The sequence below is a fragment of the Tyto alba genome, unplaced genomic scaffold (genome assembly GCF_018691265.1).
Source record: "Tyto alba isolate M040663 unplaced genomic scaffold, T.alba_DEE_v4.0 Super-Scaffold_8, whole genome shotgun sequence".
NCBI lineage: Eukaryota > Metazoa > Chordata > Aves > Strigiformes > Tytonidae > Tyto > Tyto alba.
In genome coordinates, this window is record NW_024881329.1 from 21,533,983 (window position 1) to 21,558,788 (window position 24,806).

The 24,806-nt window shown below is 71.1% G+C and overlaps 3 protein-coding genes across 10 annotated transcripts; all 3 read right to left on the reverse strand.

Moving 5' to 3' along the window:
• Window positions 1-699: 699 nt before the first annotated feature.
• On the reverse strand, window positions 700-15,819 carry ZBTB7B (zinc finger and BTB domain containing 7B). Of its 5 annotated transcripts, none has more exons than XM_042785282.1 (3): window positions 15,696-15,819; window positions 2,763-3,769; window positions 700-2,211 (listed from the first exon to the last, which is right to left on the reverse strand). In XM_042785282.1, exons 2-3 carry the CDS (start codon window positions 3,755-3,757, stop codon window positions 1,791-1,793), a joined length of 1,416 nt encoding a protein of 471 aa, XP_042641216.1. In that variant the 5' UTR covers window positions 3,758-3,769; window positions 15,696-15,819; the 3' UTR covers window positions 700-1,790. The 5 variants fall into 5 exon arrangements, with proteins under 5 accessions (XP_042641216.1, XP_042641213.1, XP_042641217.1 ...); XM_042785279.1 differs by lacking the exon at window positions 15,696-15,819 and adding an exon at window positions 13,862-14,034; XM_042785283.1 differs by lacking the exon at window positions 15,696-15,819 and adding an exon at window positions 13,972-13,994.
• A 1,020-nt stretch (window positions 15,820-16,839) lies between these two features.
• Window positions 16,840-19,745, reverse strand: LOC116959815 (mothers against decapentaplegic homolog 6-like). Its single transcript, XM_032985445.2, is given in 5 exon segments — window positions 16,840-17,484; window positions 17,486-17,862; window positions 18,603-18,716; window positions 18,853-19,266; window positions 19,667-19,745. Coding segments are annotated over 4 exon segments (1,044 nt in total). The 5' UTR covers window positions 19,247-19,266; window positions 19,667-19,745; the 3' UTR covers window positions 16,840-17,325.
• A 1,087-nt stretch (window positions 19,746-20,832) lies between these two features.
• On the reverse strand, window positions 20,833-24,642 carry FLAD1 (flavin adenine dinucleotide synthetase 1). 4 transcript variants are annotated; one of them, XM_042785472.1, is made up of 9 exons: window positions 24,419-24,642; window positions 23,568-24,327; window positions 23,002-23,152; window positions 22,762-22,860; window positions 22,499-22,688; window positions 22,027-22,100; window positions 21,736-21,944; window positions 21,123-21,238; window positions 20,833-20,951 (listed from the first exon to the last, which is right to left on the reverse strand). In XM_042785472.1, the coding sequence occupies exons 1-7, from the start codon at window positions 24,545-24,547 to the stop codon at window positions 21,809-21,811; spliced, it is 1,539 nt and encodes a 512-aa protein (XP_042641406.1). In that variant the 5' UTR covers window positions 24,548-24,642; the 3' UTR covers window positions 20,833-20,951; window positions 21,123-21,238; window positions 21,736-21,808. The 4 variants fall into 4 exon arrangements, with proteins under 4 accessions (XP_042641406.1, XP_042641407.1, XP_042641405.1 ...); XM_042785473.1 differs by lacking the exon at window positions 21,123-21,238; XM_042785471.1 differs by having other exon boundaries at window positions 21,123-21,944.
• Window positions 24,643-24,806: the final 164 nt, after the last annotated feature.

A 24,806-nucleotide genomic window follows, 5' to 3' on the forward strand; every position in this document is an offset into this window, starting at 1 on the left:
TCCTCAAGGCACTAGCATCCCGGTGCCCCGAGCTGGCATCTGGCACCCCATGGTGATCCCGACCTCGTGGTGCCCCCAGCCCCGTGCTGTCCCCAGCTCCATCCCCGCCCCACTCCTGGCCCTATTCCCATTGTGCCCCCAGCCCTGTCCCTGTGAGCTCCTCAGCCCCATGGTGTCCCCATCTCCACCCCTATGGTGTCCCCAGCCCCATAGTGCCCCCATCTCCACCCCCATGGTGCCCCCAGCCCTGTCCCTGTGAGCTCCCCAGCCCCATGGTGTCCCCATCTCCACCCCTATGGTGTCCCCAGCCTCATAGTGCCCCATCTCCACCCCCATGGTGTCCCCAGCCCTGTCCCTGTGAGCTCCCCAGCCCCATGGTGTCCCCATCTCCACCCCCATGGTGTCCCCAGCCTCATAGTGCCCCCATATCTATTCCCATGGTGCCCCCAGCCCTGTTCCTGTGGTCTCCCCAGCCCCATGGTGCCCCCAACCCTGTCCCTGTGGTCTCCCCAGCCCCTCATGCCCCCATCCCCATCCCTGCGGTGCCCCCAGCCCCATGGTACCCCCATCTCCACGCCCACGGTGCCCCTAGTCCTGTCCCTGTCCCCACAGTGCCCTCAGCCCCACTCACTCCCCCAGGCCTGAGCAGAGCTGCTCCGGGGAGCGGGGTACAGGGCAGACAGACAGCCAGGCACGGGGGGGGGTCCCTGCTTCTCCGTTTATTACCAAGCAGCCTTCGTTTAAAAAAAACAAACACAAACAGACAGACAGACAGACAGAGGCGACCCGGCGGGGCGGGGGGTGGCCGCCCGCCGATTATTTGTTTGGTTCCTGACACCAGAGAGGTTCAAGTAGCCGAAAATTTCAAGTTCACCATAAGGCACTTTAAAGCCATGACGGGAGCCAAGCCCCTCGTCCCCATCACCCCTCCCGGCACCCCATGGCAAGGGACAGACGCGCGGGGGCCAGGCAGCGCTGGCGGGCAGCAGCGGAGGGGCCGGGGGGGGGGGAATATATTACATCATCTTTTTAAATATAGATAAACTCTTATTTTAGGCAAATAGTGCCGGTCCCCTGCTCCCCCGGGGGGGGGGGGCTGCGCCCTGGGGGGGGCATGTGCAAAGGGCAGAGGGGTGACCGCTGGGGCCCGGCCACCCCGGGGAAGGGGGGGGGGTCCCACAGGGCCGGGGTGGGGTTGGGGGTCGGGGGGGGGGTCGGGTGGGGGCCGGGGCTGCCCCGCACCCGGTTGGGCTCACCCGAATAGTGCAACCAAGAGAAAGCAGCCGGGAGTGCAGGGGCGAGGGGGGCTCGCCGGGGAGGGGCTGCTCGGGACGGGGAGGGGGAAGGACAAGCTATGTACAGCGCGGGGGGGGGCGGGGCTGGGCCGCCCCCCCCCCCCCCCCCCCAACCGGGGAGAGCGCGGGGCCCCGTGCTCTCTCTGGTTGGCGGGAGATGGGGGGTAGTGGGGGGGGGTCGGTTTGTGGGAGCCTCCGCCTGGTCCCGGCCCCACTGGGGGGTGGGAAACACACATCCACGGCGGGGTTTAGGGCACACACACACACACGCTCCCCCTACGCACCCCCCCGCCCCGCGTCCCAATATCCCCCGCTGGGGTTTCGCCGCCCGGGCACGGCGGGGGGTGGCGGGGACCCCCCCCACCCCATTGTGCAAATCGGCCAGGGGGGTTTCCCCCTTTGCATAACTGGGAACGAACCGTGACAGGAAAAACGGGAACAGAAACCCCGGTGGGCACGGCCCGGCTCGGCACGGCACCCGCCGTCGTGGTGGCCCTACGCCGTCTCCACCGGCACGGTGTCATCCGGCTGCGGCCCTTCCTCGCCCTCCTGCTCCTCTTCCTCCTCCTCGGGCTGTCCCGGCCCCCAGTACCGGGCGATGGAAAGGCGCAGCCCCTCCAGCCGCCCGTTGGAGAGGTCGAGGCCGGGGGGACCGGCGGGCGGTGGGGGCGGCTCGTCGCGGCGACGGCGGCGGGTCCGCACCTCCAGGCAGTTCTGGCCCTTGAGGTGCCGCTGGAGGTGGTCGTCCTTGGCGAAGGCCTTGTGGCAGAGGTAGCACTCGTAGGGCCGGGCGCCCGTGTGCAGGTGCATGTGGTTCTTCAGGTCGTAGCTGTGCAGGAACCGGGCGCTGCAGTGCTGGCAGGAGTAAGGCCGCTCGCCCGTGTGCTTGCGCATGTGGATCTTCAGCTTGTCGTTCCTGGAGGGGACACACACACACACACACACACACACACACGGGACAGGCAGGAGTCAGCACGGGGCAGCCGGCATCCTCGGGGAAGAAGCTGCCCGGTCACGGCAGCCCCGCGGCGGGGATGCTCTGCAAGGTGCGGGGGTCCGGGAGCTCTGGCCCACCTCCAGGTAAGCTCCCCCAGGGGAAGCATCCATGGGGTTGGAGCCATCCCAACCCCATAAGCACCTTGCTGGGCATTCAAAGGGGTAATGCCACCCCCCCCCTTAGGGGTCTGTGGCAAGGGTAAAGCCTGGCCGGGGGTATGTGGGGACCGCCGCAGCACCGGCGGTGCTGTGAAATGGGGCTGTGTTGTATCACACCAGGGGTCCAGGCAGCGCTGGCAGGGGAGGGACACTGCCCCGGGCACCCCCGGGTGGCAGCAGGGAGGGTCCATTCCACAGCACTCACGGGGCGCAGAGACCCCACGGACCCGCGCCGCACCCGTGCCAGGACAGGGCTGGCAGGGGAGGTGGCACAGGGGGGACGCCGTCAGGTCACCGTCCGGCGGCACTCACCGTGTGAAGCGGACCCCGCAGACCTGGCAGGCGAAGGGTTTCTCGCCCGTGTGCGTGCGCATGTGGCGGGGCAGCTTGCCGGCGCCGTGGATGACCTTGTGGCAGACGGGGCACTCCTGGGGCATCTGCGAGCGGCGCTTGCGCACCAGCTTGTCGGGCGTATCCAGCCCGGGCGCCAGCGACTCGTGGTGCAGCGAGCTCAGGTACGCCATCAGGTCGGGGTCGATGGCATCCTCGTCGGAGGCGGCCTCTTCTGGGGACAGGGGGGGCTGGTAGGGGAAGGGGAAGGAGTGCGGGGGCAGCTCCTCCTCCTCAGGCAGCTCGAAGCTGTCGTAGGGCAGGGGCAGCCCCTCGGGCAGCGGGGGCGAGGGCGGCTGGGGGGGTGGCGGGGGGCTGCCGCAGCCCTCGGGTTCGGCAGGCGGCTCCTCGGCGTGGTTGTTGAGCCGGGCACCGCGGGCTTGCAGGAACTTGCGGGTCTTCTTGCTGCGGCGGGCGGCGGGGCGGGGGGGCGGCGGGGCGGGCGCTTCGCCCTCGGGGAGGGCGGCGAAAGCCTCCAGGTAGCGGCGGGCGCGCTCGCAGTCGCCGTCGTCGGGGCCGGGCGCCTCCAGCCCGCTGCCTTGCAGGATCTCCACGCAGGCGGCGATCACGCAGGGGATCTCCAGCAGCCGGGCGGCACGCAGCACCTCGCCCATGTTGGCGCTGCTGATGGTGAGTGTGGCCGTGTAGGCGAACTCCAGCAGCGCGCCCAATGCCTCCGGCCCCACAAAGTCCAGCTCGCAGACCTCCTGCCCCGGCCCCGGCCCGGCAAAAAGCTTCTTGAAGTACCGGCTGGAAGCGGCCAGGACGGCGCGGTGGGTGCGGTACTCCAGCCCCTGCGTCTTGATGGTGACGTCGCAGAGGAGCCCGAGCTGCCGCTGCTCGTTCAGGCAGCTCAGCAGCTCGCTGCTGTGCTCGGGGAAGGGGATGCCGATGAGGTCGTCCTCCGGGCTGGCCATCGTCCTCCTCACCTGCGGGAAGGACGGGAAGCTCGCCGAGACCGGCACGGGAACCAGCCGAAAGACGGCGCTTGGGGGGAAACACCGCAGCTGAAGCATCGGCTCTGCCGCGAAGCCGGAGTGCGAGGAAACCTCCGTCGCGCGGGGCTCAGTGGCGGTGGAACCAGAGACCGGGGTTTCGGTGGGACACCGAACCGGGGCAGGCTGGGGGCGCGGGGGCTGCCCTCATCCCCCCTCCACATCCCCCCGTGCCGAGGTTGGTGGGCAGCAGGCCCCCCGCCGCAGCCCCCCGCGCTTCCTCCCCTGCCAGCGCCCAGCCGCCCGCGCCGCCACAGCAAAGGGGGAAATCTCAGCGCGGCGCCTTTGAACGGTGCTGAGGCGCGGCGCTTCCTGCGCCAGCCCACCCACCCCCCCACAACCACCACCACCACCCCCCCGGCCCCCCGGCACAACCAGGCGCAGCCGCCGGCTCCCAGCAGCCCCGTCCTGGGAACACGGGCCTCGCCGGCGGCGGGCACGGGTGGGCGGGCGAGTGCCGGGAAGAGGGCCCCGAGGGCCGGGGGGCCGCCCCGCAGAGCCTAGCCGGGCTGGGAACGGGGGCCACGCTTCCTGCCACCGCAGATTAGGATCAGCACCCGCGCCGCCGGTTCCTGCCCCCGCTCCCGGTGGGGGCCCGGCCCCCTCCCGCTTTGCCCCAGCCTGGGGCCGCTCCTCGCCCAGCCAAGCCCTGCCTGAGCGAGCCGGGCCTTTCCCACGCTGCGGCTGGCAGGGCTTGGCCTCAGCCCTAAACCTGGCACTGGCACCCGGGGTCCTCGTGGTGCCGCACCAGGGACCAGCGCGTCCCCACGGAGCCGGTGTGGGCAGGCGATGGAGCCCGTGGGAAGAGGGAGCCCGACACCCTCCCGACCCACAGGCAGGGTACCGGCGGTGGCAGCGCCGGTGCTGCAACCCTATGCCCAGCCACGGGTAATGCCCTCCCGGCTGCGCGGTGCTGCCGGGTGACACCAGAGCTGGGCCGGGTGACACTGGGGTGGGACGCCCGTCTGGGTTGCCGCAGCCCTGGCGTCCCTGGGTTGCCTTCTCCCCGGGGAAGGCGGAGGTGGGCACCCAGCACCGCCACGTCCAGGCTCTCGGCGCTGCCAGGGCCCTGCTGTGCCACGCTGAGCCGTGGCGGACGGCGGCACGCCGGCGCCGGACGTCGCCGAGCCCGCAAGCAGGCCAGGCCGAGCCCATCCAAACTGAACCCCGCCGCGCCGCGCCAAGCCACGCCGTGCCGTCGGCGGGCGCGAGGGGGGAACGTGCCCCCTCTTGCCCGTGGAGGGGCGGCGCGGCCGGCGGCCCCCGGCACAGGGGCCCATCCCCGTGCCGGCCGCTCCCTGCGCTTGGGCGGCCGCCAGCTGGGGCTGCCTCGGCAGGCGGCTGGGAACGGCCCCGGAGCAACCGGCTCCGGAGCCGCCCCAGCCGCTGCCGAGCAGGCCCGACCGGCATGGCAGGCGGCAGCCGCCCCTGAAACTGGGAGCCGGGCAGTGCCGACCGCCTGGGATGCCGGCGCCGGCGCCAAGCGCCCATGGCCAACCCCCCCCCCCCCCCCCCCCCGCCAACCCCGCACCGTGCCAGGAGCCTTGGCCCGCCGCCGGCCGGGGTCCCCGCTGCCCGCCTGGGTGGGGGCGAGCGGATTAGGGGTGATTAAACCATCAGGGCCCTGGGAGCCAACAGGCAGCGACAGCCCCCGGTGGGATTAGGCAGGATTAGCAGCAGGGGCAGGATTAAGGGGGGGAGGCGAGTGCCCCACGCCGCGCCTCGGGTGGCTGGAGGGGGACGATGGCGACGCGGCGCCCGCCCCGCGGACGTCACAGGCGGTGGTCCCGAGATGGGGTGGCATCCGTATCCTCCATCGCTGCCTCCCCCCGCTAAACCCTGATGGCAGCAGGACGGACACCCCTTCCCTGTCCCCACAGCAGCCCCCAGCCCCACGAGACACCCGGGCACGGGGTGCTCGCAGGGCTCTTCCTGCCTGCAGCGCTGGGGCTGGCACCCACCGGCACGTGGCTGTTTGGGGGGGGGGGGCTCCTGGGCCCAGCGCAGCAGCCGAGGCCCCGGGGTGCTCCGAGGAACAGGCATGGCCACCGACCTCGCCGCGTCGCGGTGCGGGTGGGAGCAGCCTCGGTGGCACTGGTGCCACTGGTGGAGGGCTGGCTCGGCCCGCCGGGGGAGCCGAGACCCCCGTCAGCGGTCGCGGGGCCGGATGCCTGCGGACGACGCCGCGGGGCTGGGGCAGGGCGGGGGCGAGGTGGCGGCAGGAGGGGGATTTTCCATCGCACCAAACCACCCGTTACAGCTTCTTCCCCGACACCCCCACCCCCCCCCACCCCCCCCCCGCGCATCCTCCCCGCTGGAGCGAAGTCACATGCTGAGCGGGTGCTGCCATCGAGGAGATTGCAGCGGTGATAAGGAAATGGGGGGGGGGACACGGGACACGAGGTGTGAGGGTGCCAGAGCCACCCCCAGACCCCCAGCGTCCCCTGGCCGGTGCCGGAGACGATGGTGCAGGGGGCACGGGCAGGGAAGGGGGCCAGCAGCGATGCTCGCACCCCCACCGCACCAGAGCTTTCTCGGTTACGTCAATGCCTGCGGCCGGGCCCGTTTCGGCTGCAACAGCCACACGGGGCTGGGGAAAGGGGGGGGGGTCGCTCCCCACGTTGAGCCGAGCTCCCATGCCGGGGCAGGCGGCAGCAGGAACAATGCCTGCCCAGGTCACCCTGACATCCCGCTGCTGGCCTGCGCCGCCCGGCACAACCGCCACCAGGCCCCATTCACCTGCCAGCCCCCCCCACTAGTCTGGGGTAAGGGGAAGGGGGGGTCTGGTCACCCCGGCACAGCCACATGCAGCAGAGCGGGGGTCTGGCCCTGCAGCACCCACCCTCCGTGGGGACTGGCTGCGTCCCGTGCCACCCAGCCAGGATGGCACCCTGCACGTGTGTACGGTGCCAGCCTGCGCCAGGCACCGGCCCCGGCTTGGGGACGGCAGGAGATGTGGGGTGGGAGGGGGTTCCCAGGGGGTTCCCCCACCTGCTCCCCCATGGGGAAGGGGGGGGGCAGGGGTCCCAGGGAGCACAGCCCCCGCCTCGGGCTGCTGCCGAGCGCTGCTGCTTTCGATCACAAGAGTCACAAACGCTGTCGAGGGACTTCACAGCCGCACTGGGGAGAATGAGTCACCCAGGAAGGGGAGTGAGACACCAGCCATCGACCTGGCCCCCAGCCCCTCGCCCCGCCAGGGCCCCTCATCCTTTGGGAGCCGAGAAGGGGACCCAGGTGCCCGGGCTGTGCATCACCCCCCCACCCCCCCCCATCGCCGGTGGGGAGCAGTGGTGGCCCCAGCACCGGCCGCTGTGGTGCAGGGGGGTGACGTGGCTGTGGGGCAGGTGGCTGCACGGACCCTCTGCCCACCTCGTGGGGAAGGTCGTGGGCTGGGGTCCAGTGGGGCCAGTAGCCCTGAAGCGGGCATGTACTGGAGGTGTGCCAGGGGTCCCTGTGCTGGAGGGGAGGCGGCTGCGGGGAAGCGGTCCCGCTCTTTGAAGAAAGAAACAAACAGCGAGCAGAGACGAAAGGAAATGGTTTGAAGAGGGAAGGGGATGAACACAGCCCCCCCACCCCACGGCGCTGGGACGCAAGGCCCCCCACCACCACCACCCCGACCCCCTGCTGCTGCCTGGCGCCTTGTGCCCGCAGTGCCACCCAGGAAGCTCCCAGTCCCCAGCACCTCAAGCGTCTCACGGGCACAGCGTGTGCCGTGCCCAAGGCACTGAGGAAGGGGGTCCGAGCCCCGCCTGGCTCAGGTTTGCCTCCGTGCCCAGCTGGTGCTGCCCGGTGCGGCTCCGGAGGGGCCCGGTGCCAGCGCGGCATGCTAGCCAGGCTGGAGGCTGGGCACGGGCAGCCCTGCCATGGCAGAGCACGCAGCTGCAGAACTGGCAGCGACCCCGGCACCAACCCCGGCACCTGCAGCAGGGACAAGCAGACGCCGGCCCAGCCGAGCCCCCTGTGCCAGCCCCCTGCCCCACGCTGGCATCATGACCCCCTCCCGCTGCCAAAACCTCCCCCGCCGCCCGACCCAGTGCAGAGGCGCGTCCGGCTTGCCTGGCATTGCCGCCGCAGGGTGCGGGGCCCGCTCTGCCAGGCCACGGTGACCCGGACCTCACCGCCTGTCCCTTCCCATCCCATCGGCAGTGAGGGCGGCGCAGGGCTCGGGCGGCACCAGCATCCCGGCTGGTGCCGGAGCAGCTGTGCCCGGCCTTCCCCGTGCCCCGGCAGCACCGCGCCAAGTCCCCACCGCCCCCCCCCCGGGCACCTTCTCCGCCTCGGCAGCCGGTGGCAGCGGGGTGGGCGCCCGGCTCACCTGGTGCGTGTCCCGGTGTGGCTGGGCGCTGCGCCGCGGCCGGGTCGGCGGCCCGCGAGCGGCAGGGAGGGGAAGGCAGGGTGCTGTGTGAACTTGGCCCCGCTCCCCGCTGCACTTGAGCGCAGGATCCCACCTCAAAAGGAGTCGACGCCCACACCCCGGGTCACGCACCTCCCAGCCCCGCTTCCCAGAACACACACGGCATTAACCCTTCGCGGCCGGCACCGTGCCGCGGGGCGCCAACCCGGAACCGGGCAAGGGGGCATCCCCCTGGCCCCCTCTTGTAGGAGGAAATTCCCAGCGCCGGCAGGATGGGCGCCCCGTGCCGCAAGGTATCCCCTCCCCGCCGTCGGCATCGCCGCCCCGCCGCCAGCCCCGGCCCACCGTACCGAGGCGTCGGATGGGCCCTCGCCCTCCCGCCGCCCCAAGGCAGGGCGCTGGGTGCTCGCCGCTGGCCGCGGCCGGCCCGGGCGCCTGCGCTCGGCGGGAGCGGGGTTGCCACCGCAGGGCTGGGCTCGGTGTGGCGTGCCGTGGCCTGCCTGGCCAGCCCCGGAGCCGCCCCCCAACCCTGCAGATGCACGTCCCGCTCTGCCCCCCCACCCCCCCGGAGCGGGTCCCTGAGGTCCCACAGGGGGATGCGGGATGCTGTGACCTGGGGACGGCCCTGGATGGACCATATTGCCCAGTCCCCTCTGCTCCCAAGGCAGGGGCACCCATGGGCCATGGCCCCCCGTGCCCCCACAGCCCCCTGGGGCCGGCTGCAGGTTCGCGCAATCCCCCCTGTAATTACACCTTCTGCGTCCCCAGCTAAACAGCAATTAGCAGCCTGGGGAGCGCTCCCCACACCCCACTGCCGGCACCCAGCATCCGCCCCGGCCGCCCACACCAGCCTGGCCAGGGCCGTGCCAGGGCACCGCGGCAGGGCTGCCCCCCAGCTCGGAGTGGGACACACACACACACACACACACACACACACAGGCACAGCCCCGGCCAGGCTCCGGGCAGCCGTGCCGGTGCTGCCAGCAGCATGAGGCTGGGCAGAAAGGGGAAGAGCCCTGTGCCAGCGCGGCCACGCAGCCGGGCAGGGAGGGGGGCCTCCAGCCCCAGCAACGTTGGCGGAAAGAGCCGGGTTGTGCAAGAGCCCCGACCACACGGGCGGGCAGCGGGGATGGCGGGCGGGCAGAGGGGCGACAGCCGCACCAGCATCTCGCCCGTGCGAGCCAGCGCGCCCTGGCACGGCATCCCGGCACCCCGCCATCCCCGGGGACCGTGTGCCAGGCTGTTCTGCCATGGGACAGGCCGATGCCCAGAGCGCGGGCAGCTCTGCCCGCCACGATGCTCCAGGCTGGCCGGCCACCCTGGCGGGGGGCACAGCCCAGAGCCAGCACCCCCAGGAGGGAGGGAGGGACACGGCACCTGCCTGCCAACCCTCTGCCTGCCCTTTGCTCCCCATAAAGGAGGGGAACGGCGCCAGCCCCCCCTGGCCCAGGTGTGCCAGGTGCTAAGGGCGGGAGATAAGGTGGGCGAGGCGGGCAGGGAGGGGCACGGCATGGGCACGCAGCCCTGACTCAGGGTTCCCGCTGGTGGCCAGGCCCCACTGGGGTGAGTCACCGTGTCCCCCCCACCCTGGGGGTGTCGCAACCGCCCACTCGCCGGCCGCTAACTGCTGCTTGCCCCGGCTAGGGGGCACTGAGGGTGCCCACCCAGGGGGGACCAGGCGGTGGAGGTGCTGGCCTTTGGGGAGGATGGGCTGACCTTCATCCCTCCTCCTCCATGCTCCACCCTTGTCATGGCCAGTGCCACCCTGACCAGTGGCACCAGTGACGGGACACAGCCTCATCCCGCACACAGCTGGGACAGACTCTGGCAGCATCCCCGCTCCCGCACGGCACCAGCCCCTCTCCTGATGGCAGGACGGGCATCCCCATCTCCTGTACCACGTCCCGACATGGGGGAACCCCAACCTGCCAGGACAGGGGGTCCCACAGCCACCTCCTCACCCATGGGTGGCCAGGACAGATGTGGTCACGAGTGCGTGGCCTCTGTGGGTCACCCGTGGGCTCTCCACTGCGCACATTGCCGTCCCCAATGCCGGAGAGAGGCCACGGGAGGCCAAACAGAGGTTGTCCCCAGCTGCTCCCTGCCAGCACGGCCACGTGCAGGCAGGAGCAGGCAGAGGGAAGGAAGGTAGGAAGGAAGGAAGGAAGGTGTTGCCGAAATGGAGCTCGGGGAGGGGGGAACAGGAAGGAAATGGTCAACAGCAAACCCTATGTTTGATCACCCTGGCATGGGGCAAAACCCACCCGCTGGTCCCCCAGCAGCCGGGGGGACGACGCTGTGGTGAAGGCGGGTGGTGCTTGGAGGGGCTCTGAGCCCAGGTGGTGCTCAGGCCACCCCTGGCAGTGCCAAGAGGGGCACAGCACAGCCGGGCATCCCGCTACACCCCAGTTTGCATGGCCCAGTGTGGCCAGGATGCTGCTGGGATGGAGCAAGATTCGGCTGCCCACGGGCACCCTGGCAGCCTGGTCCTGGGCACAGGGGTGCTGGTGGCAGCAGGATGAGGCTCTGCCAACCCTCAGCCTGGGACAGGCAGGCTTGCCTGTGGCTGGTCCTGCTCGCCAGCCCCAGGGGGGAGCCGGCTCCAGTGCCACTCACCCTGCAGCACAGTCACGGGAGCCCCTTGGAGGGTGGCCAGACCCCCCAGGTCCTGCCGGGCTGCAAGGCCCCAGGGGGCCCCCCCAAGGCTGGTGGCATCTCCTTCCCAACGTGGGGTCCCTGTCCTCATGGCACCCTGGGGACTGAGCACCGCCAGCCAGAACAGGACAGGCCCCAATGCTCCATCCGGGGACCAGGGCAGTGCTGGTCCCGGTGGGGGTCACCCAACAAGGACAGTGCCAGCCCACAGCCCCCCCTCCACACCCCCCAAAATAGCCCGGCTTCCGCCCCCACGGCAGCTGCCTGCTGCCAGCTCCCCGCTGCCCACGGCTGATCCCGGGTGAGGGGAGGGGGGGGCAGGCGGCTCTAATCCCCCCCAAGCCCACATAGCGCTGCCAGCGGGGCCATGCCCGCCGCCGTCACTCTGACCCACGCAGGTGCTGCGAGTGAGACCCCAGCCGGCCTCACGCCATGGGAAGGGCTACAGCCCCAGCCCCACGGTGGAGCTGAGCTGGGGGCAGCTGGCCACGGAGTCCCACGGTGGCACATGGGGCCGTCCCCAAGCTGTCCCCAGCCCCGAGCCCCACCGGGATGTCCTCACCGCGCCGGCCGCCTCAGCACAGCCCAAGTGGGACGGGAATCCCCTTCCCCTCCCCTGCTCAGCCCCACAGGGGGACAGATGTGGAACATCCTCCTGCCCATCCTCACCGCGGCCCCCAGCCCCATATCCCTGGGGATACCCACAGGAGGCGAAGCAAAGCAAAGCTGCCGGGGTGTCACCATGCCCGTCGCGTGCCAGCTAGCCCGGCCGAGCTCCCCAGCCCACTGGTGTCCAGGTCAGGCAGCGTCTGGCACCCACCTTGCCCAGGACCCAGCACCCAGCAGCAGGACCCCGTACTCACCGCCCCCTCCAGCCGCTGCCCATGGGGCCCAGAGACACGGCGGGGACAGCCAGGGCAGAGCGGAGCACGCAGTGCAGCCGAGGCTGCCGGGAGAGGCCAGCGCTCGCCTGACCTACTTCTCCTTCCGCATCACCTGCTTTCATTTTCCCTCGCCATGGCTCGGTCCCCCCGCCCGCCCACAGTCCCGCCGAGTCACACCGTCAGCTCCGGGGGCCCCGGGCGTCCGGGCCCCGCAGCTCCCACCGCACCGGTGTGCGTGTGAACCGGCCACCCATCCCCAGACACGGAGCACGGCCGGGCACCGGGCACACTGAATGAAGGTCACCGGCCACGGCACCAGCCGCGGCCACCTCCCCCGCTGCCTGCACGGCCACCCAAGCGTCACCTCCCTGGCACGAAGCGAGTTTGACGGGTCTCAGCCCAGCCCCTCTGCGGGTCCCTCCAGACGCCCCAGGGCTCGCTGGGGTGTGGACACGCAGCTCCCGGGGCATGTCGGGGACGCCAGTGCTGCCGCGGGGAGCCGGGCGGGCGCCAACCCCCCCAGACAGCGTGGCCTCCCCTGCCAGCACCCCGCCGGCTCCCGCGGTGGGGTTACCATGGAAAGGCAGTGGCGGCCGGCGCAGGGGGAGCGCGGGCTCCCGGGGGCTCCCGCCAGCAGCCCGCGTGCTGCCAGGAGAGATTTCTCCGTGGTTTCATCATCCGCCGCCCGCCCCAAAGGAGAAGTTCCTGCTCCACACGCGGGGCAGCGGCCACCCCTCGAGAGCTGGGGTGTGGGGGCTGCGCTGGCCCTGCACCCCCCACTGCGCCCACTGCCCGCCCCCGCCGCACTCAGGCCTGTCGCGCTCGTGCCACGTGTGCACCGAGGGTGCACAGCACCAGCTGGCAGAGCCGCGCTGCCACGGCCTCGGGCTCAGGCGGCGCTGCCAGCGAGGGGGGTTTGGCCAGCCTGCACCCAGGCGGGTGGTCTCGGAGGGTCCCCAGGACCCAACACCACCGTCCCCTCAATCCGCCTGTCACCTCCCCACACCCGGGGACTTGACCTGCTCTGCACCCCGATCCCCAGCAAGGGCACCACCAGCCCCAGCTAGCCCCCCAATCCCACTGCCCCACACCCTCCCCTGCCCCACAGCTTCCCCTTCTTCACGCACCCACTTCAAGTTCCTGAACCCAGCTCCTCCCTCCACGCCCAGCACCGGCATCACCGCCACGGCCTCGAGTCACCGGCAGCTGCCGTGTGCCTCTGCCAGCGCCGGGCAACCCCAGCCCACTCCCTGCAAGCCCAGCCAGCTCAGCTGAGGCGAGGGAAACTGAGGCACACCGAGACTCACCCCACGCCAAACCTGGCACCACGTCCCCTTGCCCGGCAAAAGCAGCCCGGGGTCAAGGGCGGCCGCAGCCCAAGACGGCAGCTCTCCCCCGGCGCGGGCTGCGGCAGGAGGGTAAATACCGCACCCCACCCCGGGCAAACAGCCGGCTGGGGGCAGCCAGCCAGGGGGGGGAACAGGTACAGCAGGGCTGGGTGTGCGTGGGGCAGAGTCCACCGGTGTTTGGCGGGTGCTAGCGAGCCACCAGGCCTGGTGGGCACCCCTAGGTGGACCCTCACCAGTGGCAAGCAGCGAGGCACCCACTGCCAGCGTGCCAGGCTGGCGGGTCACTGGCACACGGGGACACCCACCGTCCACTCCTGCCTCTACTGGCACTGGTGCAGAGTGGAGGTCCCGAGCTGCCTCTCCCACTGTGACGGTACCATCCCTGCCCGGCACACGCGGGGATGCGGCCGAGCTACTCACCGGGCCGGGAAGGGCGGTGGAACGGCAGCAGCACCCCGTCACCCGTGGCGTGAGCCCACAGGGGACCCCGGCTACATGGCCGCACCGCAACCGGACCCTAGCCAGAGCCTTGGCGACTACCCCGGGAGGCGGCAGGAACCTGCCAGTAGCACCAGTTTCCCGCAGCCCCTTGCGGAGGGACCGGGAACGGCCCACGCGTGACCTCCCCCCACCCCACGGGCGACGTGCCCACCGGTTTCAGCGCGGAGCAGTGGCGAGCAGGCACGGTCACGGAGCGGGGGGACCGAGCGCCGGGAGCCAGCACTGCTCCGCGCCCCGCCCGTGCCCGCCCGCCCGGTAGCCCCCCCGGATCCACGCGACTCACCGCAACCGGGCTGCAAAAGCGGTCGCCGCACCGGTACCGCTACCGGTCGGTCGGTACCTCCGTGCAGCCCCCGTCGGTGGGTCCGTCCGCTCCCACCCGCCGCCGCTCACCTGCGCGCCCCGCCCGAGCTACGGGCCGGTCGCGGGGCCGCGGCCCCGCCTCCGCCTTCACCTGCCGCCGCCGCGCCCCGCCCGCCCCCCCCCCGCCCCCCCGCCACCGCCGCCGCCGCCGCCGCCGCCGCCGGGGCTCCAGGAAGCGCCCGCCCCCACTCCGCTCATTGGGCAGCGCGCCGGCGGTCCGCCCTCCTATTGGAGGGGGGGCCCGCCCATCAGCTCCGCCACACCCCCCCCACACCCCCCCCACGGGAGGGCGGGGGCCATGCGGGGCCCCCCCCGGGACCGGGGTGCGGTGGGGGGTAGGGAAGAGCTGAGTCAGAGGCGCGGGACGACGACGGCGATTAACGGGGCCGCGCTGGAACTGACCCCGGGGGTGGGGGGGGGGGGGGCTGCCCGGTACGGCCCCGCCGGCGCCTCGACCGGTGCCAGGCGCCGGGCGCGCCCCGCCCGCTGCGGCCGCCGAGCCCCGAGGCCAGCCCGCCCCGCTCCGCCCCGCGGGGGGGCGGGGGAACCGGGCACGGCAGAACCGGGGGGAGGAGGGGGGGGGGGGGGGATGGAGAACGGGGAGACTCGGCACCTGCGGGGGAGGGGGGGATGGAGTCCCGGGAACCGGGCACGGAGGGGGGATGGAGAACGAGGAACCGGGGGGGGTGAAGGACGGAGAGCCGGGCGCCGGGCAGTCGGGGGTGCCGAGGGGCGCGGCGCGGCGGGGCAGCCCCCCCCCCCCCCCCCCGCCCCCCCTCCGCTGCCGGCGGCGCTGGGGCAGGGCGCGGCGGCCCCCCCCGGAGCGGCCCCTCCGCAGGTGCCTGGGCGGGGACCCCGCGCAACCAGTTTGGCCGCCGCCGGCCCCCGGGAGGCAGCGGCGGCGCGGCCCGGGGTTCACCTCACCTCACCCCGTTCCCCCCCCCCCCCCCCCTCCCTCGGCACCCCCCCCGGCTCCTGACTCAGAGCCCGGCCGCTGCCCGGCGCTGGCGGAAAGTGTGAGGAGCCGCCGCCGCCGCTGCCGCCGCCGCCGCCGCCGGGGGCTGCCAAGGCAAACACCGCCCCGCGCAGACGTTATGTCAGCCGGGCGGGGGGGGCCGCGCCGGGGGGCACCGCTCCAGCGCTGGGCCCCCCCCCCCCCGCCCGCCCGCCCGCCCGCCCGCCGGGCCGCGGTACCGGGCACCTGCCGCTGCGCCTCGCCCAGCCCGTCCGCTCCTTTCCCCGGGCCTCGAACTCCGCTTCCCTTATCTCCGTCCGTCTGTCCGTCCGTCCACCTGCCTCCCCCCACCCACCCCCGGCCGCACTTCCACCTCCCTTCGCACACCGTCCGCCTGTCTGTCCGTGCACCTGCAGCCCCCTTCCTCCGGCCGCCCCCCGCGGGCACACCGCGGGCACTGACCCCCCGGACGCGGGGCTCCGGCGGGGGCAGCGGAGAGGAGGGGTGTCGCGGGTGGGGGGAGGGGGGTGTGCGGGGGGGGGGGGGGGGAGGGGGGGGGAAATCCGCCGAAAAATCCCCTCCGTGCCGCTGCCGCCGACTCCCGCTCCCGGCCCCGCCGCCCACCGGCCCGAAACCGTCCTCCCACGGCCCCGCCGCTCCCCGCGGAGCCCCCGCCCGCCCCCACGGGCCGCCGCTCCCGGGGGCCCCGCTGCGCTATGTCAGTGCCGGTGCCGGCGGCTGCGCTCCCGCTCCCGCCCGTTCCCCCGGGGGCGGCCCCGACGGCGCGTCCCGCACTCACCTCCTGCCCGCGGGGCCGCGGCGGGGCCGGGGCCGGGTGGGGCCGGGCGGTGGCCGCGGAGCCGCCAGGCCCGTCTCAGCCGGGCCGGCGGCGTGGCAGGAAGGACCGGGCGGTCATCGCGGCCCGGGCGCGGCCGCCTGCAGAGGGCACTGCCGGTCCCCCGGAGCCGAGCCCGGCGGGCGCCGAGCGCGCCGTCCCCGCGAGGCATCGACACGCGTGGGGACACCGGGGGCGTCTTTGGTGCCGGTGGCACCGTTTATTGGGGTTACAGATAGCAGGAGCGGCCCGGGCACCGCGAGACACCCGAGGCTACGCTCACCCGGGGGGGGTGGGGGTGTCCCCCTGCTGCCACAGTGGCCGGAGGGGCCCGTGGGTCCCCCCAGCCCAGGGACCCGCTATGGAAGAGCTCGGTTTTCGTGCGGCACCTCCATCCCAGCTGCACTGGCCCAGGCCGGCACCCTCCCCAGGGGTGCTCACCTGCCCCACACATCCAGCTGTGCTCACCTGCCCCCAACTACAGCTGTGCTCACCTGCCCGATCACACCCATCCAGCTGTGCTCACCTGCCTCTCCCACATCCAGCTGTGCTCACCTGCCCCACACACCCATCCAGCTGTCCTCACCTGTCCCACATCCAGCTGTGCTCACCTGCCCCCCACATCCAGCTGTGCTCACCTGCCCCACACATCCAGCTGTGCTCACCTGCCCCCAACTACAGCTGTGCTCACCTGCCCCACACATCCAGCTGTGCTCACCTGCCCCACACACCCATCCGGCTGTGCTCACCTGCCTCTCCCACATCCAGCTGTGTTTGCCTGCCCCACACACCCATCCAGCTGTCCTCACCTGTCCCACATCCAGCTGTGCTCACCTGCCTCTCCCACATCCAGCTGTGCTCACCTGCCCGATCACACCCATCCAGCTGTGCTCACCTGCCCCACACATCCAGCTGTGCTCACCTGCTGCAGAACCCACCCCACACTTCTCCAGCTGTTCTAACCTGCCTCACGCTCCAGCTGTGCTCATCAGCCCCACACCCCCAGCTCTCCCAGCTCATTCTAGTTCCCCCCCACACCTGCCATACCCTCAGGCCCCCACACTGCTCTGGGGCTCTGTCCCTCCCCTCCCCCCCCTCCTGTGGCCCCCGGCCTCCCCCAGACCCACCGGGCTCCTGCACATCCCGTCCTGGCTGCCCTCCCCAGCTCTGGCCCTGGCTGCCTCTGATGCGGGGAGGCTCCTGCTTTGTGCTTTTCTGTTTTTTACAAAAATAAGATAAATTAAAATAAATTTAACCATTAAAATAAACAAAATAAAACAAACAAACAAACAAACAAACAAAAAAAAACAGAAAGAGATTAAATAGTGCGCTGTGTCAGCAAGAAACCCATAGCCAGGAATGGTGGGTGCTGGCAGGGTGGTGAGACAGGCACGGGGGGCACCGGCCCCCCTCCCAGGGCTGGGGCAGAGCATCCCACAGAGGGTCCTCTGGGCCAGGACAGCCTCACTACAGCACAGCCCTGGGAGAGGCTGGGGGGTGGCAGAGGGGTCCCCCAGCTCACACCCCCCTTGCACTTGCTTTGTCTGGGTGTCCCTGGTGCTTTCCCCCCCCCCCCCGCCCCAGCCCCAGCCCCTCAGCGTGGCTGGTTCAGCAGGACCTCCAGCCAGCAAGGGCAGGAGGTAATGAACTGCCGGGAGTAGCAGGGCCCCCAGCCCTTGGCAAAGCTGATGCGGACGCTGTGGGGGTCACAGGGCCCCTCCCCGGGGAGCCGCCAACCCCCCCCCGCCCCCCGCCCGCTCGTAGTCGAACACCTTCGCCGAGTAGCCGGGCAGCACCTTGAGGACAGTGAGCCCACGGGCACCGGGGGGCCCCAGCGTGGGCGAGCTGACGAAGATGGGGTGCTCGCTGCGGTTGTAAGCCCACACGCCGCCCAGCTCCTGGCTGAGCAGCAGCCCCCGGCCAATCTTGCCGCGCGCTCGCCGGACGGCACGGCTACGGTGGGCAGCCGGCAGCTGGCCCAGGCAGAACCCGCTGCCCCGCGGCAGCTCGCAGAAGACGTTCACCGACGCCTCGTGCACAGCATAGAGGCGGCCCACGCGTGTCCGGTGCTCCCAGTAAGCCAGTTTGCACCAGTAGCCATCCTTAATGGTGCTCCGTGAGAGGCTGGTGTCTGGAGGGGGAGAGCAGAGCTGTCACCGCCGGGCAGAGCCACCCGCTGCCACGCGGACGTGGCTGAGCCAGAGGGGCTGAGGGGAGAGGTGATGGGGAGGGAGTGGGTGGGTGGGTGGGGGGTGTCCATGTCCCCCGCTTCATGCAGGGGCTGGTGAAGTGGACAGACGGATGGACGCCTCTCCCTGCACAGGCTCTGGCATGGGGTTTGAGTCGTGGGAGCTGCTGCGCACCGGCACATAAGGCTGGGCCGTCCCCGGCCACTGTCCCTGGGGATCACGGTGAGGGAGGGGGGGGTCCCTGGGCTCGGGGAAGGTGGGGCGGTGGCGGCCAGCGGCCTGGTGGCCAGCAGCCAGGCTGGAGCCGCGGCTGTGTGCGTCAAGGCACATTGTGTGTGTCCCCGTGGGCAGCGCTTCCTCCGGCGGGGAGCCCGGCGCCGCCAAAAATAACAGGAGCCGCGGTGGGGAGTGGGGGGGGGGGGGTGGGGGGGGGTGGGGGGGGGCAGTCCCCTGGCAGGAACCCCTCGTCCTGCGCCAGAGCTTTTCCTCCTGCCGGGAGGGGCTGCCGGCTCCGCTCCCCAAATTTCAGGCTCTGGGTCCCTCAGCTCTGCCCTGACCAGCAGCAGGGTGGGAGCAGAGCTGCCCGGGGGAGTCAGCGCTGCCTGATGCCCCCTCTGCCTGCTGGGCAAGGTGTGTGTGTGGGGGGGATCGAGTAGCCCCCAGCGTGGCAGAACCCTCTTACCGCGCCAGTCCCCACCGTTGTAGCTGAACTCCAGAAGCTGAGTGCTGGGGTGCTGGGGCTTGTCCGGCCACGAGGGACCACAGGATACCTTCGAGTAGGGGGGTGGTGGGGTCTCTGGGCAGGGGGAGAGATGGGGCTGAGGGGCTGGGAGGTACATCCTGCGCCCCCCCGCAGAGCCCCCCAAAGCTCTGAGCCAGCCCCAGAGGTGGGTGGGTGGGTGAGGGGCTCCGGTCCAGCCGCCGGCACTCACCAGGAGCAGCCAGGCGGCTGAAGTGGTGGGGGTTGCAGCAGAGCGTGGCTGCGTCCCCGCAGCCCCCCCGGCCCCCAGCGCAGTAGCAGAGGTGCTTGAGCTCGTGGGGCTGGCGCAGGTCGGGCCAGCGGTAGAGGCGGCAGAGCAGGACCTGGGGGGCCAGCGCCTGCTTGGCCCCCCGTGGCTCCCCCCGCGGCGCCCAGACGCAGCCGGACTCCCAGGCTCCCCGGCTCTCCACTGCCTGCACCAGCAGCTCCAGCTCCTCGTCCTTCAGCTTCTTGAAGAGGGCGTGCGCCGCCGGTTTGAGGGCGCCGGGGCCGTCCTCGGGGCCGGCCGCCGCGCAGCGTTGCCGCCACAGCCGCCTCACCAGCCCGGCACGGCGCGAGCGGAACATGGGGCAGCCTCAGCGACCACCTGCGGGACGGGGACGGGCCTCACCCCCTGCACCAGGAGGGTGCTGAGACCTCAGGGGGGGGTCCCCAGTGGGGACTGGGTTCATCCTCCCACACTGGCAGAGCCACGCTCCCGTTCCCCACCCCAGCAAGGCCACCCTGCCCGGGTTTACCAGTGCCTGTCCCCACAGACACGCGAAGACACTGTGCTACTCTCAGGGGGATGGGTGTCCCCAAGGTCAGGTGGGGGACGTGACCCCAAAACCAACCCCCAGCGCAGGGGAACGTGCGCGGACCAAGACGGTGAGGGCAGGGGTCCGCGCACCCCTGCCCGCAGCACCCACCCACCCTCCTGCTGCCCCTACAGCGTGGGGCTGGGCGAGGGGTCCCTGGGGAAGGGGAGGGTGGGGGGTCTCACTCACGGTGCGAGGAGCCGGGGCTGCGCATGGGGCTGTGCTCTCAGGGAGGCCGGCACTGGTCTGCCCGCCGTGCGCTGCTGCCAGGACTTTTTCCTGTGCTGGGACACTCTCCCCTCCCCCGGACCTCCCCGTTTGGGGAATTCATTGATTCGCCCCATCCCGGCCAGCCCCGGGGCCGGAGCCAGGATGCGACAGCAGCGGAGCAGGCGCCAGCTGCGTGGGCTCCGGCGGCCAGGGATGCCCAGCACCGTGCTACCGCGGCTGCCGGAGCTGGCCTGGCTTCCACGGGCAGCCGGGAACCCCAACGGCACCACGGCCCACACCGGTGCGTGGCCACAGGAACCAAACCGGGCAAGGGGGTGTCATGGGGTGGAGTGGCAGGGCATCACCCTGGCAGCCCCCATCCCTGCCTGCGTCCACGTGGGGGTTGCAAGGACTACCTGATCCCCGCATGGCACCCCGGGCAGGGGTCCCTGCAGCCCCCCAGCCCTCCCCACGGCCAGGGCACCCCCCCGCGGGTGCTCAGTGAGAGGGGGAGCCTGCTCCACAACAAAGCAGCTAATGTAAACGGGACCCTTATCCCGCACCGGGCCGCGCTTCCTGCTCCCGACTTCCCGCCGAGATAAGGGAGGCCGCGCTGGCGCCAGGCGCTGCCGCCGAGGCTGGGGCGTGCGGAGCTTCCCCTGCGCTGGGGCCAGGGCTGCCGGCAGCCCCCGCACAGGGATCCGGCCCCGAGCCAGCCCCAGGGCACGGTGGGCTGAGGACGCAGGGGGACCCACCGCCACCCCCACGGCAGGACCCTGGTGTCCCCCTGCGTCCCACCGGCCGTGACCTTTGCCGCTGCTCCAGCCAGGATGGGCCCTTTGGGGACATTTTGCTCTGGTCACTTCCCGCTGGCTCTTGGCAGCGCCGGTGCCGGCCAGGCGTGTGGGGCTGGGGCAGGAAACGGCCTGGAGCAGGGACAAGCGGAGACGCTCTTTAAACAAGGGGCAGGGATAAACCCTGTGGAGGGACAGGCAGGAGGGGCAGGTAGAGTCCCCACTCCTGCCCCTCAGCCCCAAGCAGCGGGGATGTGTGGGCTGGGGTAGCTGGGTCCTTCCCAAGGCGAGGGATGGAAGGTTTGGAAGGGGTCGGCACCCCCAGCGCATTCCCCAAACACACCCAGCCAGTCAGGTGCTGCTCAGGTTTATTGAGGTCTCTGTGATCGGGGCGAGCGCAGGCTGGATCGGGGTCCCAGCGCTGGGGGGGGGGGTCCATCAGTGCCATCAACACAGGGCAACAAGCAGTCCTGGGGAGGGGAGAGAGGCACAGGTGTGTGAGGGGGTGAGGACCCCCTTACCAGCACCACAGCTGCACCCCTTCACCCCCCAAATGCTGGGCCCCCACCACCCCCCAGGAGCACCCCTGTCACCCTCCCCAAGCACCACGCCGAGCGGGCAGCCGAGGGCAGGGCACTCACCCATCACACAGGGGCAGGCAGGGGATGCTGGGGGTCCTGCGGCATCGAGGCGGGGGGGTGCACAGGGAGGGGGGGTGTGTGTCGTTCCCTAGTCCAGCAGCTCGCGGATGCACCAGCTGCAGAGCAAGAGGTAGACGCACTCCCGCAGCAGCCGCAGGAGCCAGGAGCCCAGGCGCAGCCCCAGGGAGGTGTTGGTGGGAGCCGGCAGCGCCATTGCCCGTGCCGCTCGCCTCGGAGCGCCGGGGGGACGGGCCGCCGCGGTCCGGAGAAGCTGCATGGCTGAGCAGGGATCAGCAGGGTCTGACGGGGTGAGAAGGGGAGGCAGCCGTGCTGCCACGCGGGGCCCCGGCAAGCGCTGGAACCTGCTCCATTCTCTGCGCTTCAAAAGCCTCCACAATAGCGGGCACGGGGAGGGGGCACTGCCCAGGGGATCCTTTTGTTTGGACAAAGCTGGCCTCGCCCCCTCCCCGTCCCGCTCCTGCCAGAGCTCCATGGGGCCCGAAGGGACCAGTGCGCCCAAGCGCGAGCGCAGTGCAGACCGCAGGCTGAGCACAGCAGGTTTATTCAGTGCTGGCAAGCAGCAGGGTTTATTCAGTGTCATCCCCAGCGGTACCAGTAACATCTGCGGGGGAGCCAGCCGCCGGCGGTGTCCCAGCAGAGCCTCCCCGAGCACGGCCCACGGGCCTTCACTGGCGGGAAGTACGCTCGTCTTCTTCGTTTTCCAGCTCGTAGGCAGGCCGGTAGCTCTCCCGGCCCCGGGCGTCAGTGTAGCGCAGGGACGGGTTCTTCAGTGTGTTGGCCATGCTCCCCAGGGAGGTGTAGCTGTAGAAGGAGAAGGCGGCTACAAGGCTACGCCCAGGGGCAGCGGCCGTGCCGAGCAGGGAGGGCAGCACCAGACACTCACCCCTTGTCATAGAGGATGCAGTAGGGGACAAAGAGCTTGCGCAGAAACTCCCAGATGTCCCGGTAGGTCCAGTCCTGTGGACAGAATTAGGCAGAGATTGTCACAGAGGCAAGCAGGTTGCCCCCTCGCCCTTGGGGAAACGAGCCAGCCCCCCCACAAGAAGACGCAGGGGAGTCAGCTGGCCCCCAGAGCACCCCCATCCCTCCCAGCACCTCCCCAAACATAGGAAAAGACCCTGGCAGGCAGGAATGAGCCCTGCCTGACAGCACCAGGCAGCTTGGCTGCAGCGAGGGGCACCCACAGCCGCGCAGTGGGGCAGGAGATGCTCTGGGGAGAAGGGGAATTGAGAGGGAAGCCCTTGGGATGGGTGTGGATTAGTGCTGGCTTCCAGCCCCGTCATTTTAACTCGCCAGGCTCACTCTCCCGCGGAGCAGGGACAGCCCTGTCCCCAGCTCAGGTGGAGGCCACATACCAGCAAGGGGTTCACACGCATGTACGGGGGCCAGTCGGGGTCTGTCATGCACATGGGCGTCAGGGTGCGCGAGTAGGGGTCCGTGCGCCGCGTTCCCATCAGGACGGCCTCCAGCTGCGGTTGCTGCTCCTTCAGGTGAGCCAGGGCCTCCCGGATGGAGCCCTCCACGGTGCAGAGCTGGATCTTGTACCTGCGCAGGCAGGGTGGGCTGTGAGGCGCTGCTGACCCCCTGCCTTGGCAGCCCACCCCTCTCTGCCCCGTACCTCTGGACGGTTGCTTGGATGAACTGCTCCATTTCAGGGAAAGGGGACACGATGCGGATGTAGAGCACTTGTAGCTTCTCCTGCCTCGCCGGGTACTGCCTGGGGAGAGACCGGAGGCAGGGCAGCTGCCAAATTCCCACAAACCAGGCTCCAGGTATCTGCTCGTTCCCCAGCGCAGGGCAGGGGAGAGCCCTGGAGCCCCAGCTGGGGTCCATGGGACCCCCTCACCCCCACGGGTACCTCTCCAGGGCAGCATGGACGAGGTGCAGCAGGGCTGTGCAGTCCTTGCCCCCGTTGAATCCCACGCAGAGCTGGGCCAGGCTGTACCGGTCCAAAGCCACCTCGATGGTCCGCAGTGCCGCTGCCACCTTCTGCCCCAGGGCCGAGCCTGCTGAGAGGGGATGGTGGGTGCCCACCCTGGGGCCGTGCTGCCTCGGTGCTGCCCCTGGGTCCGCGGCACCTCACCCTCCACGCATGTCCTTGTCTCCAGACACACTGCGGAGCCACCGCTGGCACTGGAGCCTGGAGCCAAGGGCTTGTGCAACCCCAAGCTGTGTGACAAGGATCCTGCCTGCGTGGGGGAACTGCAGCACCACTGTGCTCTCAGCGACTGGCACAAGCCAGCCCTAACTGGGGTTATGGGTCCCACCTGTGTGGGACCAAGCCTCCTGCAGCCTCAGTATCCCTCAAGCCCCCCTCCCAGCACACCAGCTCTGCTCCCAGACCGGTCTTCCCACTGCTCCAGCCCTTCTGGGTCTGCACAGGAGCAGCGTGGAGGCGCCGAGCTGTGCTGCACTTCCCTGTACCTGACTCAGCCAGGCCATAAACCTCCGCGGCTGCCGGTGAGACACAGTCCACCACCGACGGCACGACAACGCCCGGCGGCAGCTTCTCCATCAAGAAGCGATACGCTTCCTCCAGGTCCTGCTCCGACTCCGAGTCCAGCGTCAGCTTCACGCGATAGTAGTTGTTGGCCCAGTCTGGGTAGGAACCCAAGCTGACACGGCCCTGGAAGGTGGCATCAGCCTGGTCCAGCGTGGGCGCGATGAGGATCTCGTCAGCCGCCACGTAGATGGCACGGGAGTGGAAACGGGTCTGCTCGCTGCGGAAAAGGTGGGCGAGACCGTCCAGCGCACGCTCCATCAGCGCCGGGATGCCGGGGAAGATGTAGACGTTGCGCACGCTGACCAGCGGGTACTTGAAGGCGCTGCCCGTGCGCCCGTCCCTGCCATAATTGAGGCGGGAGGACTCGGGGACGCGAGCCAGCTTCATCTCGGGGCACTGTGTGTCTGTTTTGCCGAAGAACTTGTGCACCAGGGCCACCAGCTCGGGGTGGAGGGTGACCCGCTCCCCGAAAGCCCTGGCCACGGCCTCGAAGGTCACGTCGTCGTGCGTGGGGCCAATGCCCCCCGAGGTCAGCACGTAGGTGAAACGGGAGGCGAAGGCGGACACCTCGCTGGCGATGGCGTCCACCTCATCGGGCACCACCGTGATCCGCGCCACCCTCACGCCCAGAGCGCGCAGCCGCCGGCACATGAAGAAGGAATTCGTGTCTTGCGTGTGGCCCTGCGTGACGGAGACACGCGTGATGGCGGGGTCACCTCGGGGATGCCAGGCCCCAGCCCGGGAGCAGGTCCCGGCTCGCTCCCGGACGCACCTTGAGGATCTCGTCGCCGATGACGATGATGCCGGCGGTGGCAGCGGAGCCCCGCGAAGTCGTGGGGGTTGATGCCGCCATGGGGCGGGAGGCGGCGGCGCGCAGCGCCCCCCGCAGCGCGCCCCACATGGACCCGGCCGCTCACCCCCGCCCGCTCCAGGCCGTATCACCGCCCCGCGCTCTCATTGGCAGCGCGGCGTGCCCGTCACAACGGGGCGCTGCCGAGCACGGATGGGCGGGGAGGCGGGACACCGCGGGGACGGAACCATCGCAGCGGAGCGGGGAACAAAGCCCGCCCCCCCCCCCCAACCTGTGGCCGTGGGTCGGCCCAGCAGGCAGAGGGCGGCGGCACGTGCGTCTACCCTGGGCACCAGGAACACACCCCACC

Excerpts from the sequence above, each read along its gene's own strand:
- ZBTB7B (XM_042785282.1), bottom strand. The coding sequence starts at position 3,757 with ATGGCCAGCCCGGAGGACGACCTCATCGGCATCCCCTTCCCCGAGCAC. Across the intron at positions 2,212-2,762 it reads TGCGGGGTCCGCTTCACACG|GAACGACAAGCTGAAGATCC; the intron begins GTGAGTGCCGCC and ends TGTCCCCTCCAG.
- FLAD1 (XM_042785473.1), bottom strand. The coding sequence starts at position 24,547 with ATGTGGGGCGCGCTGCGGGGGGCGCTGCGCGCCGCCGCCTCCCGCCCC. Across the intron at positions 22,861-23,001 it reads GTCCATGCTGCCCTGGAGAG|GCAGTACCCGGCGAGGCAGG; the intron begins GTACCCGTGGGG and ends GTCTCTCCCCAG. Across the intron at positions 22,101-22,498 it reads TGCGTGTGAACCCCTTGCTG|GACTGGACCTACCGGGACAT; the intron begins GTATGTGGCCTC and ends TTCTGTCCACAG.